General features: G+C 37.2%; 1 protein-coding gene across 1 annotated transcript in view; it reads right to left on the minus strand.

The window, feature by feature from the left end:
* Positions 1–15,820, minus strand: part of LOC107574421 (cadherin EGF LAG seven-pass G-type receptor 1-like) — a 54,020-nt gene extending 38,200 nt beyond the window's left edge. The window contains exon 1 of the mRNA XM_016260862.1: positions 11,926–15,820. Coding sequence (XP_016116348.1) covers positions 11,926–15,394 — 3,469 coding nt within the window. The 5' untranslated portion in view covers positions 15,395–15,820. The remainder of the gene's footprint in view (positions 1–11,925) is intronic.
* Positions 15,821–16,759: the final 939 nt, after the last annotated feature.

Below are 16,759 nucleotides of genomic sequence, written 5' to 3' on the forward strand. Positions count from 1 at the left end.
AATTCTGTGATTGTTCATCAAGCATTTCGACCTTCACAGCTGTATGATAATTTTTCACTCTGTTTGAACAGCAATACAACCAGCTTCCTGTTAAAAAATGTATCTACTCTGAACACAAAAATAAAAATAAGTTTGAATTGTTTGGTTTGGAGAGGAGGTGTTGATTATGTTTTATTTTTTTTTTTTTCCAAGGAACAAATATAAATATATTGTTCATATACTTATTTGAATATAAGTATATATTTGTAATATATCTGATACTATAAAAATACTGCAAAAAACTGTGTATTATTATTATTATTAACAATGACGATGTTATTATAAATAAATAAATATGTACTATAACTATTGTTTACTATTTGTTTTAATATTATAAATTATTTTTTACCAGGAAAATTATGAATATCATTCTGATACTTATTTGAATACAAGCATATTTTTAATATTCCTGATACTATAAATATATTGCAATGTATTATTGTTATTGTTATTATTATTACTAATAAACAAACAAACAAATAATTAAATGATTACTATTGTTGTTAATATTATAATTTTTTTCAAGGAAAAATACTAATATTTCTTTTAATATATATTTTGTATACAATAATTTTTTTAAATATATCTGATACTATAAAATATAAAAAAACAATTAGACATCATTATCAAATTAGTATTATTATTAGTGTTATTATTATTATTATTAGCATTTAACATTATTTTTAGCATTATTAATAGTAATTATACTACTACTACTACCAATAAATAAATAAATAAATATGATGATGATAATTGTTAATATTATTAACAACATTTATTTATATATTTATTTAGTTAGTTATTTAGTGGTGGTTCCATTGGGGAAAAAACCAACAACTTTCCATTTCATTCATCCCCACTTTATCATTGCTAAATGGTGAAGAGCAAAAGTGTCTAAGTGTTGTGTTGTACATCTGGCCGCTGTGTCACATTCGCTCTGTCCTTTAGTTTGACAGGTATTGTTCATAGTCCAGTGTATTCTCTTGTACCAACTGCAGGCTCCTAGTGTAAAGGGCCCCTCTGTAATGTGAATGAGAGAGCTATAATTGCAGGACAATGAGGACATGTTTCCACTCTGTTACACTGTCCTTTCACATACTGTCAGCTACGACAAACACGCAGTTGTAGACACAACAAGGAGTTTCTCTCTTGCACGCACACACATTTGCACACGCACACAAAAACGCCATGCATACACATTCAATTAAATGTTTTGCACTGTGATGCACTTTATTTGCAATTAAACGTATTTCACTGGTGTGCGCCATTTAAACAATTCAGTTTAACAAATATCACCCTACTTATTCTTATTATAACATAAGAGGAGATAAAAAAATTTTTTTTTTTTTTTTTTAAATTATCATAGCAAATCTTTAAAAACTATATAAAAAATGCACAATATTAGTGATCATAAAAACTATTTAAAAAGTACTTCCTATGCCAGACAGTTATTTTATCTTCTTTTGTTACTGTAGATTAAAATATTTTGACACCTTATTTAATTAATTAACCATATATTATGCTATTTATTCCATTCTTATTTGTAATTGATTCACAGCCTAAAAATAATTTCCTAACTTTTTGCATTATTAAAAAAGGAAATTCTGGCAAACTTGCAACCTTGGCAAATCACAAATTTGTCACATACTAATCACAATTTTCCCACAAGTAAACTTTTTCTGCAAGGGAAACGGCTGAATAACAGGCCACTTCCTGTTCCACTGTGTTCATAATACTCAATAATCCCATAAACTACTAAACTATGTATCTTTTAAATATGCTTAGTAAACTTTGCTATATGATGCCAGACATCTGATGCTTATACTGAGAAGGCAGCAGTAATGTATACACTAAGTGTTTTTTTGTTTTTTGTCTTGTCTTTAATGAGTTCTGCAATACAATCCCAACTTTGTATATTATATTACACTCTGAAATGCATTAAGTGTCTCCCTCTCCCTCTCTGTTGATTTTCTTACCAGTAAGTGCTACTAAAGCATAACAAACACTCTGGCATATAATAAAATATTACAGAGACACTTTACAATAAAGTGCTGATGAAAACTGATCCAAGCACTTGAAATCTTCTCTAAACAGAATTTGAAGAAAGCACTAAATGTATGTAAATGTATCATAGTTCATTTATCCAGACATAATAACATCATAATTTACCCAGACATCATAAGTAATTTTCACTACCAAAATGTGCATCATACAAAAGTCATGAAAATGTTCTTTAAATCAAACATTAAAACGGCATAGACAAGAAATATGCAAAACTGTTAAATGACACGCACCAGAAAAAGTGTTCAACAAACAGATCATTCTCAGAATTGTCCCATACATAATATTCATAATATTCTTTTCGAACAATCTGAGGACGAAGGCAAACACACAGGACAGCTTTTCAGGACGGCGTTTTCCGAGGGAAAAGGCCAAACAATCTGTGCAAAGATGAATGTTCGGTGTAGTCTACACACTCTAAAGACACTTACTCTACACTCGCAGGAGCTCGCCTGCAAACGAACACATAGCGGGAAATTTAGAGGTTTTAGTGTTAAACTATCCTATAGATAATGTCAAGGTCAGTGTCCTGGTTACCAACTGGTAACCAACTATGTGGATGACGTGAATCAAAGATTTGGGCCTCAAGGTCTCTTTCAACAAACTTTCTGTTCAAAATGGTGAAATTGTATCATATCATGCAACTTAGCTAATACGAAAAGTACAACATACAACTTTTTTTCCCCTCCTATCAAAATCATGGATATGTTTGTTTGGGTTACACATTTTTGTACAGTTTTGCCATCTCATATAAGTTATTGCAACTTTTTATGAGAACAGGTTCCCTATTTACACCAAGAGTGATGCATCAAAGCAATGATTTTTCATACCAAATATATCATAATTTGTTTTAAAAAAAATCTAGCATATTTTAATGTGAACATTAATGAGATTTGAGCAGCAGTGAAGGAGAAAGTTTTTCAACAAATAACAATCAGTGTTGGGTTTAATGCATTACTAAGTAATTAGTAACTGTAATTTAATTACTTTTAATAAATTACTTCCGATGTAATTGCATTAAATACTGTATAGACTATAGAACAATTCCATATAAAACAATAGTGGATTTAACATCAAAAGTTTACATCTAATGTTAAAATGTATGTTTTTAATGTTACTTTCTCCCTTTAAAGGGGTCATATGATGCGATTTAAAATTTTCCTTTCTCTTTGGAGTGTTACAAGCTGTTCGTGAATAGATAAGATCCCTAAAGTTGCAAAGACTAAAGTCTCAAACCCAAAGAGATATTCTTTATAAAAGTTAAGACTGGTCCATGCCCTCCTAAAACGCCTCATTTAAACATGCCCCCACATGTCTACGTCATGATGTGGGAAGATTTGCAAAACACCGCCCAAACGTTCACGCAAAGAAAGAAGGAGTAACTTTATTGTATCATTTCCGTCCCACGCTTGAGGTATTTGGCCAATCACAACGCACTGGATAGCTGGCCAATCAGAGCACACCTCGCTTTTCAGACCAATGAGCTTTGTAAAAATCTACGTGTTTGAGAAAAGCGGGACATAGAGGAGAAACAATAATGTACATTATGTGGAAAATAATGTGTTTTTTTAACCTTAAACCGCATAAAAACATTTCATTACACCAAATACACAAAATAATGTTCTTTTTAGCAACATCATATGACCCCTTTAAATACTTTAGTCAGTTCAAGAATAATTTATTTAATTTCTATTATTATTTGAAAGAATAAAAAAAGCAGTTTCATCATGTCTATTCTTGTGTTGTTCAGCTGGTCGAGGTTGATATAGGATTTAGAAAGTAATTAGTAATAAGTAATTCAATACATTTTAGAGAGGGAGTAATTAGTACAGCATTGTAATTACACTGTTGAAGATGTAATTAGTAGGCAGTAATTAATTACTTTTTTAGAGTAACTTACCCAACACTGAAACAATTCTGATTTAATAAAATAGACTTAAAATATGCAGAGACTGCTGGACTACATTTATTATTTTATGGAAAAGACCAACTTGAACATTCTGCTAAACCTCTTCTTTTGTGTTCCATGGAAGAAAGAAAGCCATACGGGTTTGGATCAGCATGAGTGTGTGTAAATAATGACAGTATTGTCATTTCTGGATGATCTAATGCTTTAAATATGGAGTGTCATGGGGTGAGAATACAAAACATAGAATACAAACACATCAGACTTATTTGTCTCTTTTCAGTCATCTATCCTTAAACACTCCTCAAAAAGCATGTGGGAACGTAGACAGCTGATTGGCAGTTGGCTGGTGCAACAGTAGCAGAGACTGAAAAAAATCTCCAGCCAAAGCATCAGTTAGCCAATGCCAAGACCAGCAGTGGCCACAGCAACATCACGGCTGATGGCTGACCTAAATATGTGCGAAGCCAAGCCAACTGGTGCCTGTCGCACAATAGGCACAGCTGAGAGAGACGGGCTACTGAGTGCACAAGGCATTGAGGGCAAAGCTGTGCCCCTCTGAAAATATCAAATCCCATTTCCATCACATAGGAAAATATGCTAAATCATAATTATGAGATAAAAAGTCAACATTACGACATAGTAAGAGTTAAAATGTGAAATTATGACATAAGTCAAAATTGAGATAGTCATAATTATGACAAAAGGTCAAAATTACACAAGTCAAATTAATAAGTCAAAACTGTAAATCATATTTGTAAGATAAAAATGTATGACGTCAAGTCATAAAAAGACAAAATTATGATATAAAAGGTTGAAAATATGAGAATGTCATAATTATGAGATAAAAAGTCTATATTGACATATTTAATCATAATAAATAAAAAGTATAGATATTTAGTCATAATTATGAGATAAAAATTCTGACATAAGTCAGAGTTATAATATAAAATTTGAAATTATGGTATAAAAAGTCCAAATTGAGAAAAAGTCCAAATTATGATATAAAAAGTTTAAATGAGATATTTAGTCATAATAATTATGAGATTAAAACTTTTAATAACTGATATGGTGCAAATATATTGTGCATCCTTATTGTAAACACAATATTTGTTCGTTTCTTAAACATTTTTTCCCCCTGTGGTCATCGACAGCATGCCACATTAACATTCTATGTTGCTCAAATAGTTTCAATAATTTGTTTGTTTGTTTCTTGCTTCACACAGCTATCCTCCATTTAGCCCTACATTCCCTTCTTAAGGCCTATTAACAGCTTTTGCCCTGGCATGGCTTGCGTGGAATGTGGTGAGTTGCACTTTGAGAAGTTAATGAGCAAAACTTCTTTCCACAGAGTGCATGGACTAAGTGCCTGGATAATGGAGACCACACCTCGGCTGGCCTCCCTCATGAATCTGTTGTGATTCTTGTTAACATCATTGGTTGCAGGTCTGCTTTGATCCCTCCGAGCACATACATAAAACAGAGGGGAGGGCAGTGAAATGGAACCCTGCAAGGTGTGGATTTTATGGGCAGCACTGTTAACGTCGCCCAAGGCCAAGAGACTTGGGAAGGTGCTTGCTTGGTTATGCAGTATCTATCGGAGGTCTTCGAGATTAGAGCACTTATATAAAATATTAATAACTTATAGACTTTAAAAGCCTTTATTTAAAAATGCAGTAAAATGCAGATGCCACCAAATAACCTGGAAGCTTCCGCCATCATTACTCTGCATTAGATAAGCTCATCAACAGTTGCTTGAATTTGGCTTAAAATCAAAACTTAAAGGAATAGTTCACCTAAAACAAAAGTCATCATTCAGTTATTTTCATGTCATTTCAAACCCTTTTCAATTCTTCTGTGGAACACAAAAAAAAAAAAAAAAGGCTCTTAAATTTCACATAAAATTGAATATTTGAAAGCTCTATGAAAATTGAGAACTCTAAAAGTTTGGGGTCAGTAAGATGTTTTAATGTTTTTGAAAGAAGTCTCTTAAAGTCACTCAAAGTCACAAAAAATACAGCAAAAATAAAAAAAAAAGTTATATTTTTGTGGAAACCGTGATAATTATTTTCAGGATTATTGGAAATCTCAAAAGAACAGCATTTATTTTGAAATAGAAATCGGATTAGCAAATCAAAAGTCTTTACTGTCACTTTTAATCAATTTAATCTATCCTTGCTTAAAAAGGTGTTAATTTCTTTAAAAAAAAAAAAAAAAACTTACTGGCCTCAAACTTTTGAATGGTAGCCCAAGTCAAATAGACCATGTTTATAATATCTTTTGACCTTTTTGGAGCTTGACAGGCAGATACTTTTCACTGTATGCTTTCATTGTAAAAGTGCCGTGTGTGCATTCTGCTGAACTTCTCCTTTTGTACTCCTCAAAAAAAGAAAAGGAATGAAAAATCATACCGGTTTGGAACAACATGAGCATGAGCAAATGATGACAGGCATTTTATTTTTGGCTCAGCTTTGAAACGCTGCATTGGCTGAGCTGTAATAATTGTATACAATTCTTAAGATGTAATAAAGAATTGGCCTCGATTGCATCATCATTTTATTTCATAAGGAAGGAATTCAGTAGCAAAGCTTTCGCGCTAGAGAAGATAATGCCCAGTGTGCCCTTTGTACTCTTGCAGTCCAATGCAAAACCTGCATACACCATTCCTGACTCTTTGTTAAATAAATAGTTCAGCCATGAAACTCTATTAGCGTCCTGATTGGTTCATTCAATTGTATCTTCTCCAACCAATCGGCTTCACGCATTCATTACTAGTTCCTCTATATAACCTCATCTCCTGCAAACCTGTGCACAGTCACTGCGCGCTATGAGAGCTCTCTCTTTAGCCCACCACCTCCCCAGCACCACCTGCCTAGATCTGCTTGGGGGATCTACCTCGCTCTCTTCTTGCAGCAGCAGGTCTTTATTTATGTTCTTTTGTAGAAGCAAGTCATACTTGCTCTGCAGCAGCAGCACAGCTCCAGCAGCGACAGCGTAGCAGATCTAGTCCGCCAATACCAAACCTATGTACATCTCCATTTACATTAATAAAATGTTTTACAAACTATTTCCGAGAGTTGTCATGACTGAAATAGTCTTTAATGTCCAATAGCAACCGCTTGCATCTAGAAAATAAGAACAGATAACTGCTAAGCTCTATTTATGAGTAACTCAACTCTACAATCATTACCACGCATTGTCTTTTGATATTAAAGTCTGCTTCAAGCAAGTGATGTGATCGAGAATACTGTTTTACTGTCATGCAGGAACACCAGTCACAACACACTGTGCATAAATTACAAGTTTTGCAGTCACTGTTCTAATCCATGTCTGATCTCTGCTCTTTCACAGACTGACACCAAGTGAGTGCAAAACACTCTCTCTTCTTTCAGCAGTGTCCTTCCTTTAAGGTCTCAACACACAAACCGCTTTGTCGGCCTCAAACTTTTGAATGGTAGCCCAAGTCAAATAGACCATGTTTATAATATCTTTTGACCTTTTTGGAGCTTGACAGGCAGATACTTTTCACTGTATGCTTTCATTGTAAAAGTGCCGTGTGTGCATTCTGCTGAACTTCTCCTTTTGTACTCCTCAAAAAAAGAAAAGGAATGAAAAATCATACCGGTTTGGAACAACATGAGCATGAGCAAATGATGACAGGCATTTTATTTTTGGCTCAGCTTTGAAACGCTGCATTGGCTGAGCTGTAATAATTGTATACAATTCTTAAGATGTAATAAAGAATTGGCCTCGATTGCATCATCATTTTATTTCATAAGGAAGGAATTCAGTAGCAAAGCTTTCGCGCTAGAGAAGATAATGCCCAGTGTGCCCTTTGTACTCTTGCAGTCCAATGCAAAACCTGCATACACCATTCCTGACTCTTTGTTAAATAAATAGTTCAGCCATGAAACTCTATTAGCGTCCTGATTGGTTCATTCAATTGTATCTTCTCCAACCAATCGGCTTCACGCATTCATTACTAGTTCCTCTATATAACCTCATCTCCTGCAAACCTGTGCACAGTCACTGCGCGCTATGAGAGCTCTCTCTTTAGCCCACCACCTCCCCAGCACCACCTGCCTAGATCTGCTTGGGGGATCTACCTCGCTCTCTTCTTGCAGCAGCAGGTCTTTATTTATGTTCTTTTGTAGAAGCAAGTCATACTTGCTCTGCAGCAGCAGCACAGCTCCAGCAGCGACAGCGTAGCAGATCTAGTCCGCCAATACCAAACCTATGTACATCTCCATTTACATTAATAAAATGTTTTACAAACTATTTCCGAGAGTTGTCATGACTGAAATAGTCTTTAATGTCCAATAGCAACCGCTTGCATCTAGAAAATAAGAACAGATAACTGCTAAGCTCTATTTATGAGTAACTCAACTCTACAATCATTACCACGCATTGTCTTTTGATATTAAAGTCTGCTTCAAGCAAGTGATGTGATCGAGAATACTGTTTTACTGTCATGCAGGAACACCAGTCACAACACACTGTGCATAAATTACAAGTTTTGCAGTCACTGTTCTAATCCATGTCTGATCTCTGCTCTTTCACAGACTGACACCAAGTGAGTGCAAAACACTCTCTCTTCTTTCAGCAGTGTCCTTCCTTTAAGGTCTCAACACACAAACCGCTTTGTCTTCACTGACAGAAATCTGCATGTGGACAATGCCTCCCTCCTCCTCGGATTTAAGAAGCCCCCCACATTTCACCCCCTACCCTCCTTCTCAACCCACTGCACAAAAGGGGCCCGTGCTTCAACCCCCAGCTTGGTGCAAAACACTTAAGAGCACCACAATGCTCCCCCCTTCTCCATGGCAACAACAACGGAGAGGCAGAGCTTTTCAAAACTCTTTTTATCAGACTTCCTTCAGAGAACGTCCATGAGGAAACCCAATGGGATGCTTCGGTTCCATTACCAGAGGATTTAGAAGGAGATCAGCTTGCTTAATGCAAGTTAGCCAGTTGAAAAGACCAGCATATGTTGTGATTTGGATGCTGGTCCCCACTAAGCGTCTTAACTAGCTTAACCAGCAAGATTTTCTTGGACCTTCTGATCTAGCGAAGCTGGCTGACCAGCATGTTTTGGTACACCACCAAAACAGGTACCAAAGCAGCACTATCCTGCATATTTCCAGCACAGAAATTAATCCTGGTCCATGTCAGCATTAAAAGTGACCTGACAGCTTGATCTCTGCTTTTCTCTGAAGTTCACAGATTCCTTAGAAATTATGCTTAGAAACGCTGATATGAGATCAAGCTTCCATACATGAAGATTTAGAATGTGCCGCAATAAGGATGAAGATATATGTGCTACCATTAACTGGAGAAATGTGTGCGCCACACGCTTTGCATCAGCCGCCACATTAGATTTCACTTAGACGAAGAGGGGATGGATGAAATTCATCAAAGGTTCAAAAGATAAAGATGAAAAGATCAAAGATTATGAGAGGTGCCCTACCTTTAAAATAAAACTGTAGATCAAAAGTTCAGCTGAATAATTAAGCACAGATGGTCTTTTCCAGGCAGTTCACTCTCTCAAATTAGATATCGAATTATTATTTTGAGCTCAAAATCCAGAAGCACTCTAGATAACGCTGATGACATTATCTTGACAAACTGTTATGAATGCAATGCATCCCTGGGGTTGAGTCAAGTTTATTGACTGAACGTAAAATGATGCAAAATAACTAGCAATAAAGATGCTGGGAAAGAGAAGAAATCTGCAATGCTTCATATATTGTACGTGTAATACTTAAGATTTAAAAAACTTACAGTGTACTTACTTAAAACTGCATTTATATTAACACAGTGAAAAAATGTACGGAATAAAAGGACTGTCCTTAGATATGTCACATAAGCACAGTACATCATGTGTATCCAATATTTATTTTCCAGCATTAAAGAAAAAGCTTGAATGGTAATGGCTGGCTGATTTAAAAACTTTGTGGAAGCCAAGTGGAAGGACACTCAGAGAGCTTAACATGACAATGTTTTGGATTGAAATGAAATGCAAATTATTATTTTTTTTGCACATTTAATAAAGTGTCAGTTTCTTCCAATTCAACCTCAAATTTGGAAAGGAACTGACAAATGGCCAAATTGGAATTGTGGAAGGAAATATTCTTTCTTTACAAACATATTGGTTCATATTTTTTCATATTCATAATTTATTTATTTATTTTAAATACATAACTGCCAGTGGTCCTACATTTAAAATTCTGTATTAATTTTCTGTAACTAATTTGAAGCATTTAAAAAAAAATTATATCTAATAAAAGATCTGTGTGTGTGTGTGTGTGTGTATATATAATATATACGTATATATATATATATAGTACGCTGCTCTGAGAAATGTTTGTGTTCTCCCTCTGTTGTCACTGTGTACTAGGAAGTTATTTGTCTGCCCACTAAGCAGCTACACCTGGCATTTCTGAGAATCAAATTAAGTGGCAGCGTGTCACTGGAACCACATGATAAAGGGGCATCTTTGCTATCTGGCTGATCCCGATCCTCTTTAAGCTGTGACAACCATTAAACAAAATAATAATCAAAACAACACAAAACAAACTCTACCTGTACCTCTATGTAGGAGTTTTAAAGGATCTTCAATTAATCCCCAACATTTTCTTGTCAATATGTGACATCTTATACGAGACAAACAAGTTTTGTCACTGTGAATCTATGAAAAGCTATCACTCCATGGACATCATTTCTAATCTTGATATCCCGTGATATCTTGTTGAAACCTGTAACATGGTTTTCAACTTATGGATGGATTGCTGTTATTTAGGGTTTTTTCCCCCTTTTTTTCTTAAATTAACCGAGGGGCATGTTACAGTTTGGGGATGCAGAATGTGAATAAAGACTAACTTGAAATCATAAGTCAAGTCGAAACCTCCTTTGACACATGATCAGTCACTGTCTAATAGGCAGGACAGTCTGTAAGCTTTGGCTCCTGGGAAAGTGTACATGAAATGAACAAACCTGACAGGTAAGAATGACATTTGATTTGTCCGAGATTGAAAGGGAGAAGGGCTGACTAACTTTTATTCATGTATGTGCATGATAGTTGTTAGTGGGAACATGTTCTAGGATGTAAGGATCTGAGGAATGTGGGGGAAGATCAGCAACAGTTAATATGAAAATGGCTGGAGAGAAGCAATTTAGACATAATTACATCTTACTATCAAACCACAGCTGCTGTGCTGGGGTAGAAGAGACTATGAAAGAGTTTAAAAGGTCCAGCCGTTTAAAAGGTCACATCACATTATGAAATATAAAGTTGCAGTTGTAAGATATAAAGTCAAATTGGTAGATAAAAAAATCACATTGCTATATAAGGTCACATTTTGTAATAAAGGTCACAATTGGGAGAAATAAAGTTGTGATTATGAGGTATTGTGAGGATTTTTTTTTTATTCTAAGGTGTAAACAGGCTTTAAAACAATTTCACATTTACTGAATAATATATTGCAGACAAGAATGTATAAACTGATGGCCAATTCAGAATGGCTGCAAATAAATAACTTTAAGCGTGATAATTGTTGCCATGGATATGCTCACTAAAGAGCGCCAACAAATACTGATGAGCATGAAAAGAGACACAGTAAAGCTATAAAAATAACTTAAAGATTCAGGGACTCATAACCCAGCAGAAGAGAAGAGCACACCAGACAGCACACAAGGAGGCAGATCACTATCACTAAGAGTATCAAAGAAAACCAATTAACACAGTGTGAAAAGAATAAAGCTCTCACAAATCCACTTCTACCATGGCATGGCAACCTGCAAAGCAGATTTCGGAAATCACTCAAATACTGAACACAATCTTTGGCCAAATAATGGACCGCTTTTCAAACGAGAAACTGTGGCAAAATAATGTGGTATCATGTGCATAATGTGAGTCTCACCTGAAACCGTCACCCTCATTGTGGCCTCGAGCTGCCTGTTGTTATCCAAGTCCTTGCTCAGCTTTAGCTCCCCAGTGTCTTGGTTGAGAATCAGCAGGTTGAGATCATTTCCCTCAACAAATGTGTAGAGGAGCTTGTCAGACACATCTGTATCACGAGCAGGCACCTTCCCGATAACTCCTGTGGGAAAGCTGCTGGACTTATTGGTGATGTAGTTGTTGAAAATGATCTCAAAATCTTGCAGAATGGGGACATTGTCATTGACATCTACTAGGAGGACATGTACAGTGGCCCGGCTGACAAGTGGGGCGGAAGTGGCCTGGACCACTATTACATACTCCATCTTGGTTTCAAAGTCGAGGTCAGTAAGGGCAATTAGATCTCCGCTAAAGATGTCAAGCTGGAAGACTTCAGGAATATTGCCCTCTACAATCTGGTAGAGGATCTGGGCATTGGTTCCTTCATCTGGGTCTGTGGCACTTATACAAGCAAGAGTGGATCCTACTGCACTGTTTTCCTCTACGTAAAAGTACAATTCGTCCTTCTCAAACACAGGGGCATTGTCGTTTATGTCCAGCATGGACACATGAATGGCCACAGCTGCTTTGAGAGGGGGCACTCCTTTGTCCACCGCAAACGCCTTGAGGCTATACACTGCAACGTTTTCCCTGTCAAGCTTGTGGGCCGTTCTGATGATCCCAGAGTAAGGCTCAATAAAAAAGTCCCCCTCACCATCATCCCCTCCCTGAAAGGTATAGCTGAGTCGACCGTTAGATCCCGAGTCTCTGTCTGAAGCAGATACCTGGAGTACACTAGTGTATAATGGTGCATCCTCAAACACTGTTCCCTGGTAGATGTCCCGGAGGAACTGGGGTGCGTTGTCGTTGGCATCAAGAACGATGATCTCTACATAGGTTGTGTCTGATCTCTGGGGGATGCCGTTGTCTCGGGCAATGATGGCTAGCGTGTAGGATGCCTGATCTTCATAGTCGATTTCAATCTGTGTCGTGATGGCACCAGTGTCAGGATCAATCTTGAACTGGGGCACATTGTCCTCCATTACATAAGTGATGCGGGCGTTTTCACCAGTGTCCTCATCAGTGGCACTGATGACCACGACGGTGGAATCTACAGGTCGATCCTCGCTCACTAAAACCTGGTAGTTGGCACTTTGAAATACTGGTCGATGGGTGTTGGCATCAGTCACATTAATGAAGATTTGAGCTCTGTCTTGGCGTGTACCATCTGAGGCAGTGATTGTTAGGAGATACTGCCGTTCCTGCTTGTAGTCCAGAGGTAGCGCTAAAGTAATAAGTCCCCCTCCACTCTGGCTGGTGATGGCAAACCTGTTCCGTGTGTTCCCACTAGATACCTGGTATGTGACCACACTGTTTACATCCCTGTCTACAGCAGTGACCGTAAGCACACTTGTGCCCACAACTGCATCCTCATTGACCTTTAGGTTATACAAGTGCTGTGTGAAGGTTGGGACATTGTCGTTCACATCTAGTATAGTAACACTTACACTCGCTGAAGATGACATTGTAGGAACCCCGCGGTCTCTGGCCTCAACACCAAAATTGTAAAACTCTGTAGTCTCCCTGTCCAGCTCAGCACTAACCATAATCCATCCGGTGTTGTCGTCGATAATGAACGGAAAACTAGGTGATGTATCGGTTAGCTTGTATTCCAAATGAGCATTGTCACCTGAATCAGCATCGATAGCTTGGATGTGTAACACAGAGTAACCTACAGGAACATTTTCTAACACTGAGGCTTGAAAGGGTGTGCTGACAAACATGGGGGCATTATCATTAACATCCAACACTTGGATTACAACCATACCTGTGCCATTAATAAGAGGTGGCCGTCCTCCATCTTGTGCTTTCACTCGGAGTGCGTATTCTCTTATTATCTCATAATCTAGAGGGCTGATAATATCAATGACTCCTGTAGGGGAGTGTATGTAAAACTGGCCCTTTATATTCCCATTTATAATGCTGTAATGCACTTTCGCATTATTTCCAGCATCTTTATCCGTAGCCTTTACCACAGCCACTTGAGAGTTCATGGCTATGTTTTCAGGAACTTGAACTACATATCGCTCCTCACTGAACTGAGGGTAGTTATCATTCTCGTCCTCTATAAAAATGTGCACGGTGGCTGTGGCGGTACGTGGACCAGGCTCTCTGCCCTGGTCGTTAGCTTCAACAAAAAGCTTATACTGGGATTTGACCTCTCTGTCTGGTCTGACTCTGGTTTTGACCAACCCATTCCTCGGATCAATTTCAAAATAAGTATTCACCTCATCATCGTTCACAATCTTATAAATCATATTGGCATTAGAAGGCGCGTCTCCGTCTGTAGCCCTAATAGTCATCACTTCAAAGCCTACTTCAACATTTTCTCGAATACTAACCCTATACTCATTCTGTTCGAAAACCGGAGTGTGGTCGTTAGTATCACTGACTGTAATAGTGAGGTACGCGATAGCTGATCTTTTCGGGGTTCTCCTATCAATAGCAGTAACTTTAAACACATGAGTGTCTTTAACTTCCCTGTCTAGAGGTTGTAGTGTAGTTATACCTCCCGTCTCAGGGTTCATTTGAAATAAATTGTTAGAGCGGCTGTCAAAAAGAGCTTCCATATCGTATTCGATAACACCGGCGTCGAACGCTTTGAGGGTAATGACTCGCGTTCCTGAGGGCTCGTTCTCTGGCACTGATACCTGGTAGTTTGGGAGCTGAAACTGAAGAGCGGAGTTCACGTTTCTTTTTTGACGTTTAGCCCACGGGTCTAGTTCACTTCGAGTGTGTTCTCTTCTTAAATGTAACTTAACATCTACAAATAAAGAGCTATTCAGCGAATTAGGCATTAAACAAAGCAAATTTGCCTCATCTCGCTGCTTGTGAGGTAAACAGAGGCTCGCGCTCCTGAGGGAAATAACACGCCGCTGGTGTTTCTCCACACACCTACCGCGAAACATTTGGGGATTCCGCGTGGATACAGGCAAACGTTCGTAAATGTTTATGGGTAAGGAATCCAAAGAAAAACATGTTTCATACCCAGTCAATAGATACATATAGGCATCTGGATTAAGATTTTTTCTTTTGTATTTGATGAAGCAGTTCTGACCATGCACGAATGTATTGAAATGAAGCAGTATAAAGTTTGCAGAAAGCAGTGATTTAATCCGCAAATATAGTCGCACGGGATTTCTCGGTAAACGAGTGCAGTCAATTTTGCGCGCGACTGATAGCAGCCCATCACTTCTCCCGATCTTCAGAAAGTGTCGTAAAGACTTATCTGTGAGACTTCTGTCGATTCTGTACGTCCATTCTGGTCCGATTGATACATTTGCCAGTGTTGCACCAGGCTGGAGGGATCCCGATAGATGTAAATCCAAGCATCCAAACGTTGGGAGATGAATAAGTAATCCAAAGCACATCCATATCACTGGTAATTCCATGGTTCAGGCGCATCTCATTCTCATTGGGAATATTAGTCCAAACGATCCAGAACGACTGCAGTCCGCAAAATTCCAACCATTCCTGTAACGTGGAAGTGCACATTGGGTCAAGGCATGTTTTTGTGCAGAGCAGCAGGGACCAGAGAGCTGCACTGATAAGTTTAAATGAGTAAAACGGCTCTTCTCTCTCCCATCCCTACTTTTTCATTGATCTGTTTTACTGAACAGTGAAAACGTGCTGAAATACCTTTTGTGTATCCCGAGGAAACTATAAAACTGCAGGAAATTGAATTTACCCACATAAGAGAAAAACAGGGTTTGGTTTGAAAGTAGCAGTGATCTAGGGTTAGTCTTGGTTGAGTACTGTACGCCCCCTTGTGGATACTTTAGTTATTTCGTAACAACTCTCACCACCTCTACATCTTTTGGTTTGCATACAGCGGCCACAAAAAGTATTTGCCACATCTAAGAATGTATGAATAACATGGTTTTAAATAACATCCCAAACAAACTGAAAATTATTTTAAAGATAAATAGCACAGTAGCACACAGTAAGAAAATATTGCACAAGTTGTTTTTAAAATATAGAACAATAGACTTACTGTGTTACCAAAAAATGAAGACAAAAAGAACATTAGAGGAAGATGTCCATAGTTGAATGTGATGAATCACGGCTGTGGTTATTCTGCTAGTCAGAACTTGAGAGAAACTTACTTGGTGTCAAATGACTTTTACCTAACTGATCCCAAAGTAACTGGGGGAAAATGACTAAATCAATTAAATTAGTTCTGAGAAAAAGGTCCACAATCATTTATTTGATATTCCAGTTGCTTAACTTTCTGGAGACATTACCCATCAAATCATGGTTGATAAGGGAAAAAAAGTGAAAAATGGGAAAGTGGCCAGGAATATACATTTTCTGAGCATTAAGAAATAATACGTATTCATAAAAAAAACCTGAAGTTTAAAAAAATACACAAACATTTACAAATGTGTTTTTTTCTCAGCATAACCAATAGTATGTGCTCTAAATGCATTATTTCTTCACATACTGCTGAATTTTGATGAATATTGAATTAAGCCTGGATTACAGTACACAACTTTTAAAAGCAGATTTTTATACAAATATCATATACTTGCTAACTTTGTAAATGGTTATAAAGGGAAGAACCGTATATCATACACTACTTGACTGAGGATCACATGCTAACAGACTTTCAGGTCATTCTGAACACAACAACTTAATGCAGAAACACGTGTCTCATTACCAGGAGATGCATGACTAATGAAAACAAAATGTGTTCTAAAATCGGCTCAAAATAATGTCTGATATCTTCCAACTGGCTAAAAAAAAAATGTATCGGA

The sequence above is a fragment of the Sinocyclocheilus grahami genome, unplaced genomic scaffold (assembly GCF_001515645.1).
Source record: "Sinocyclocheilus grahami isolate Dianchi unplaced genomic scaffold, SAMN03320097.WGS_v1.1 scaffold31.1, whole genome shotgun sequence".
In the NCBI taxonomy this organism is placed as follows: Eukaryota; Metazoa; Chordata; class Actinopteri; order Cypriniformes; family Cyprinidae; genus Sinocyclocheilus; species Sinocyclocheilus grahami.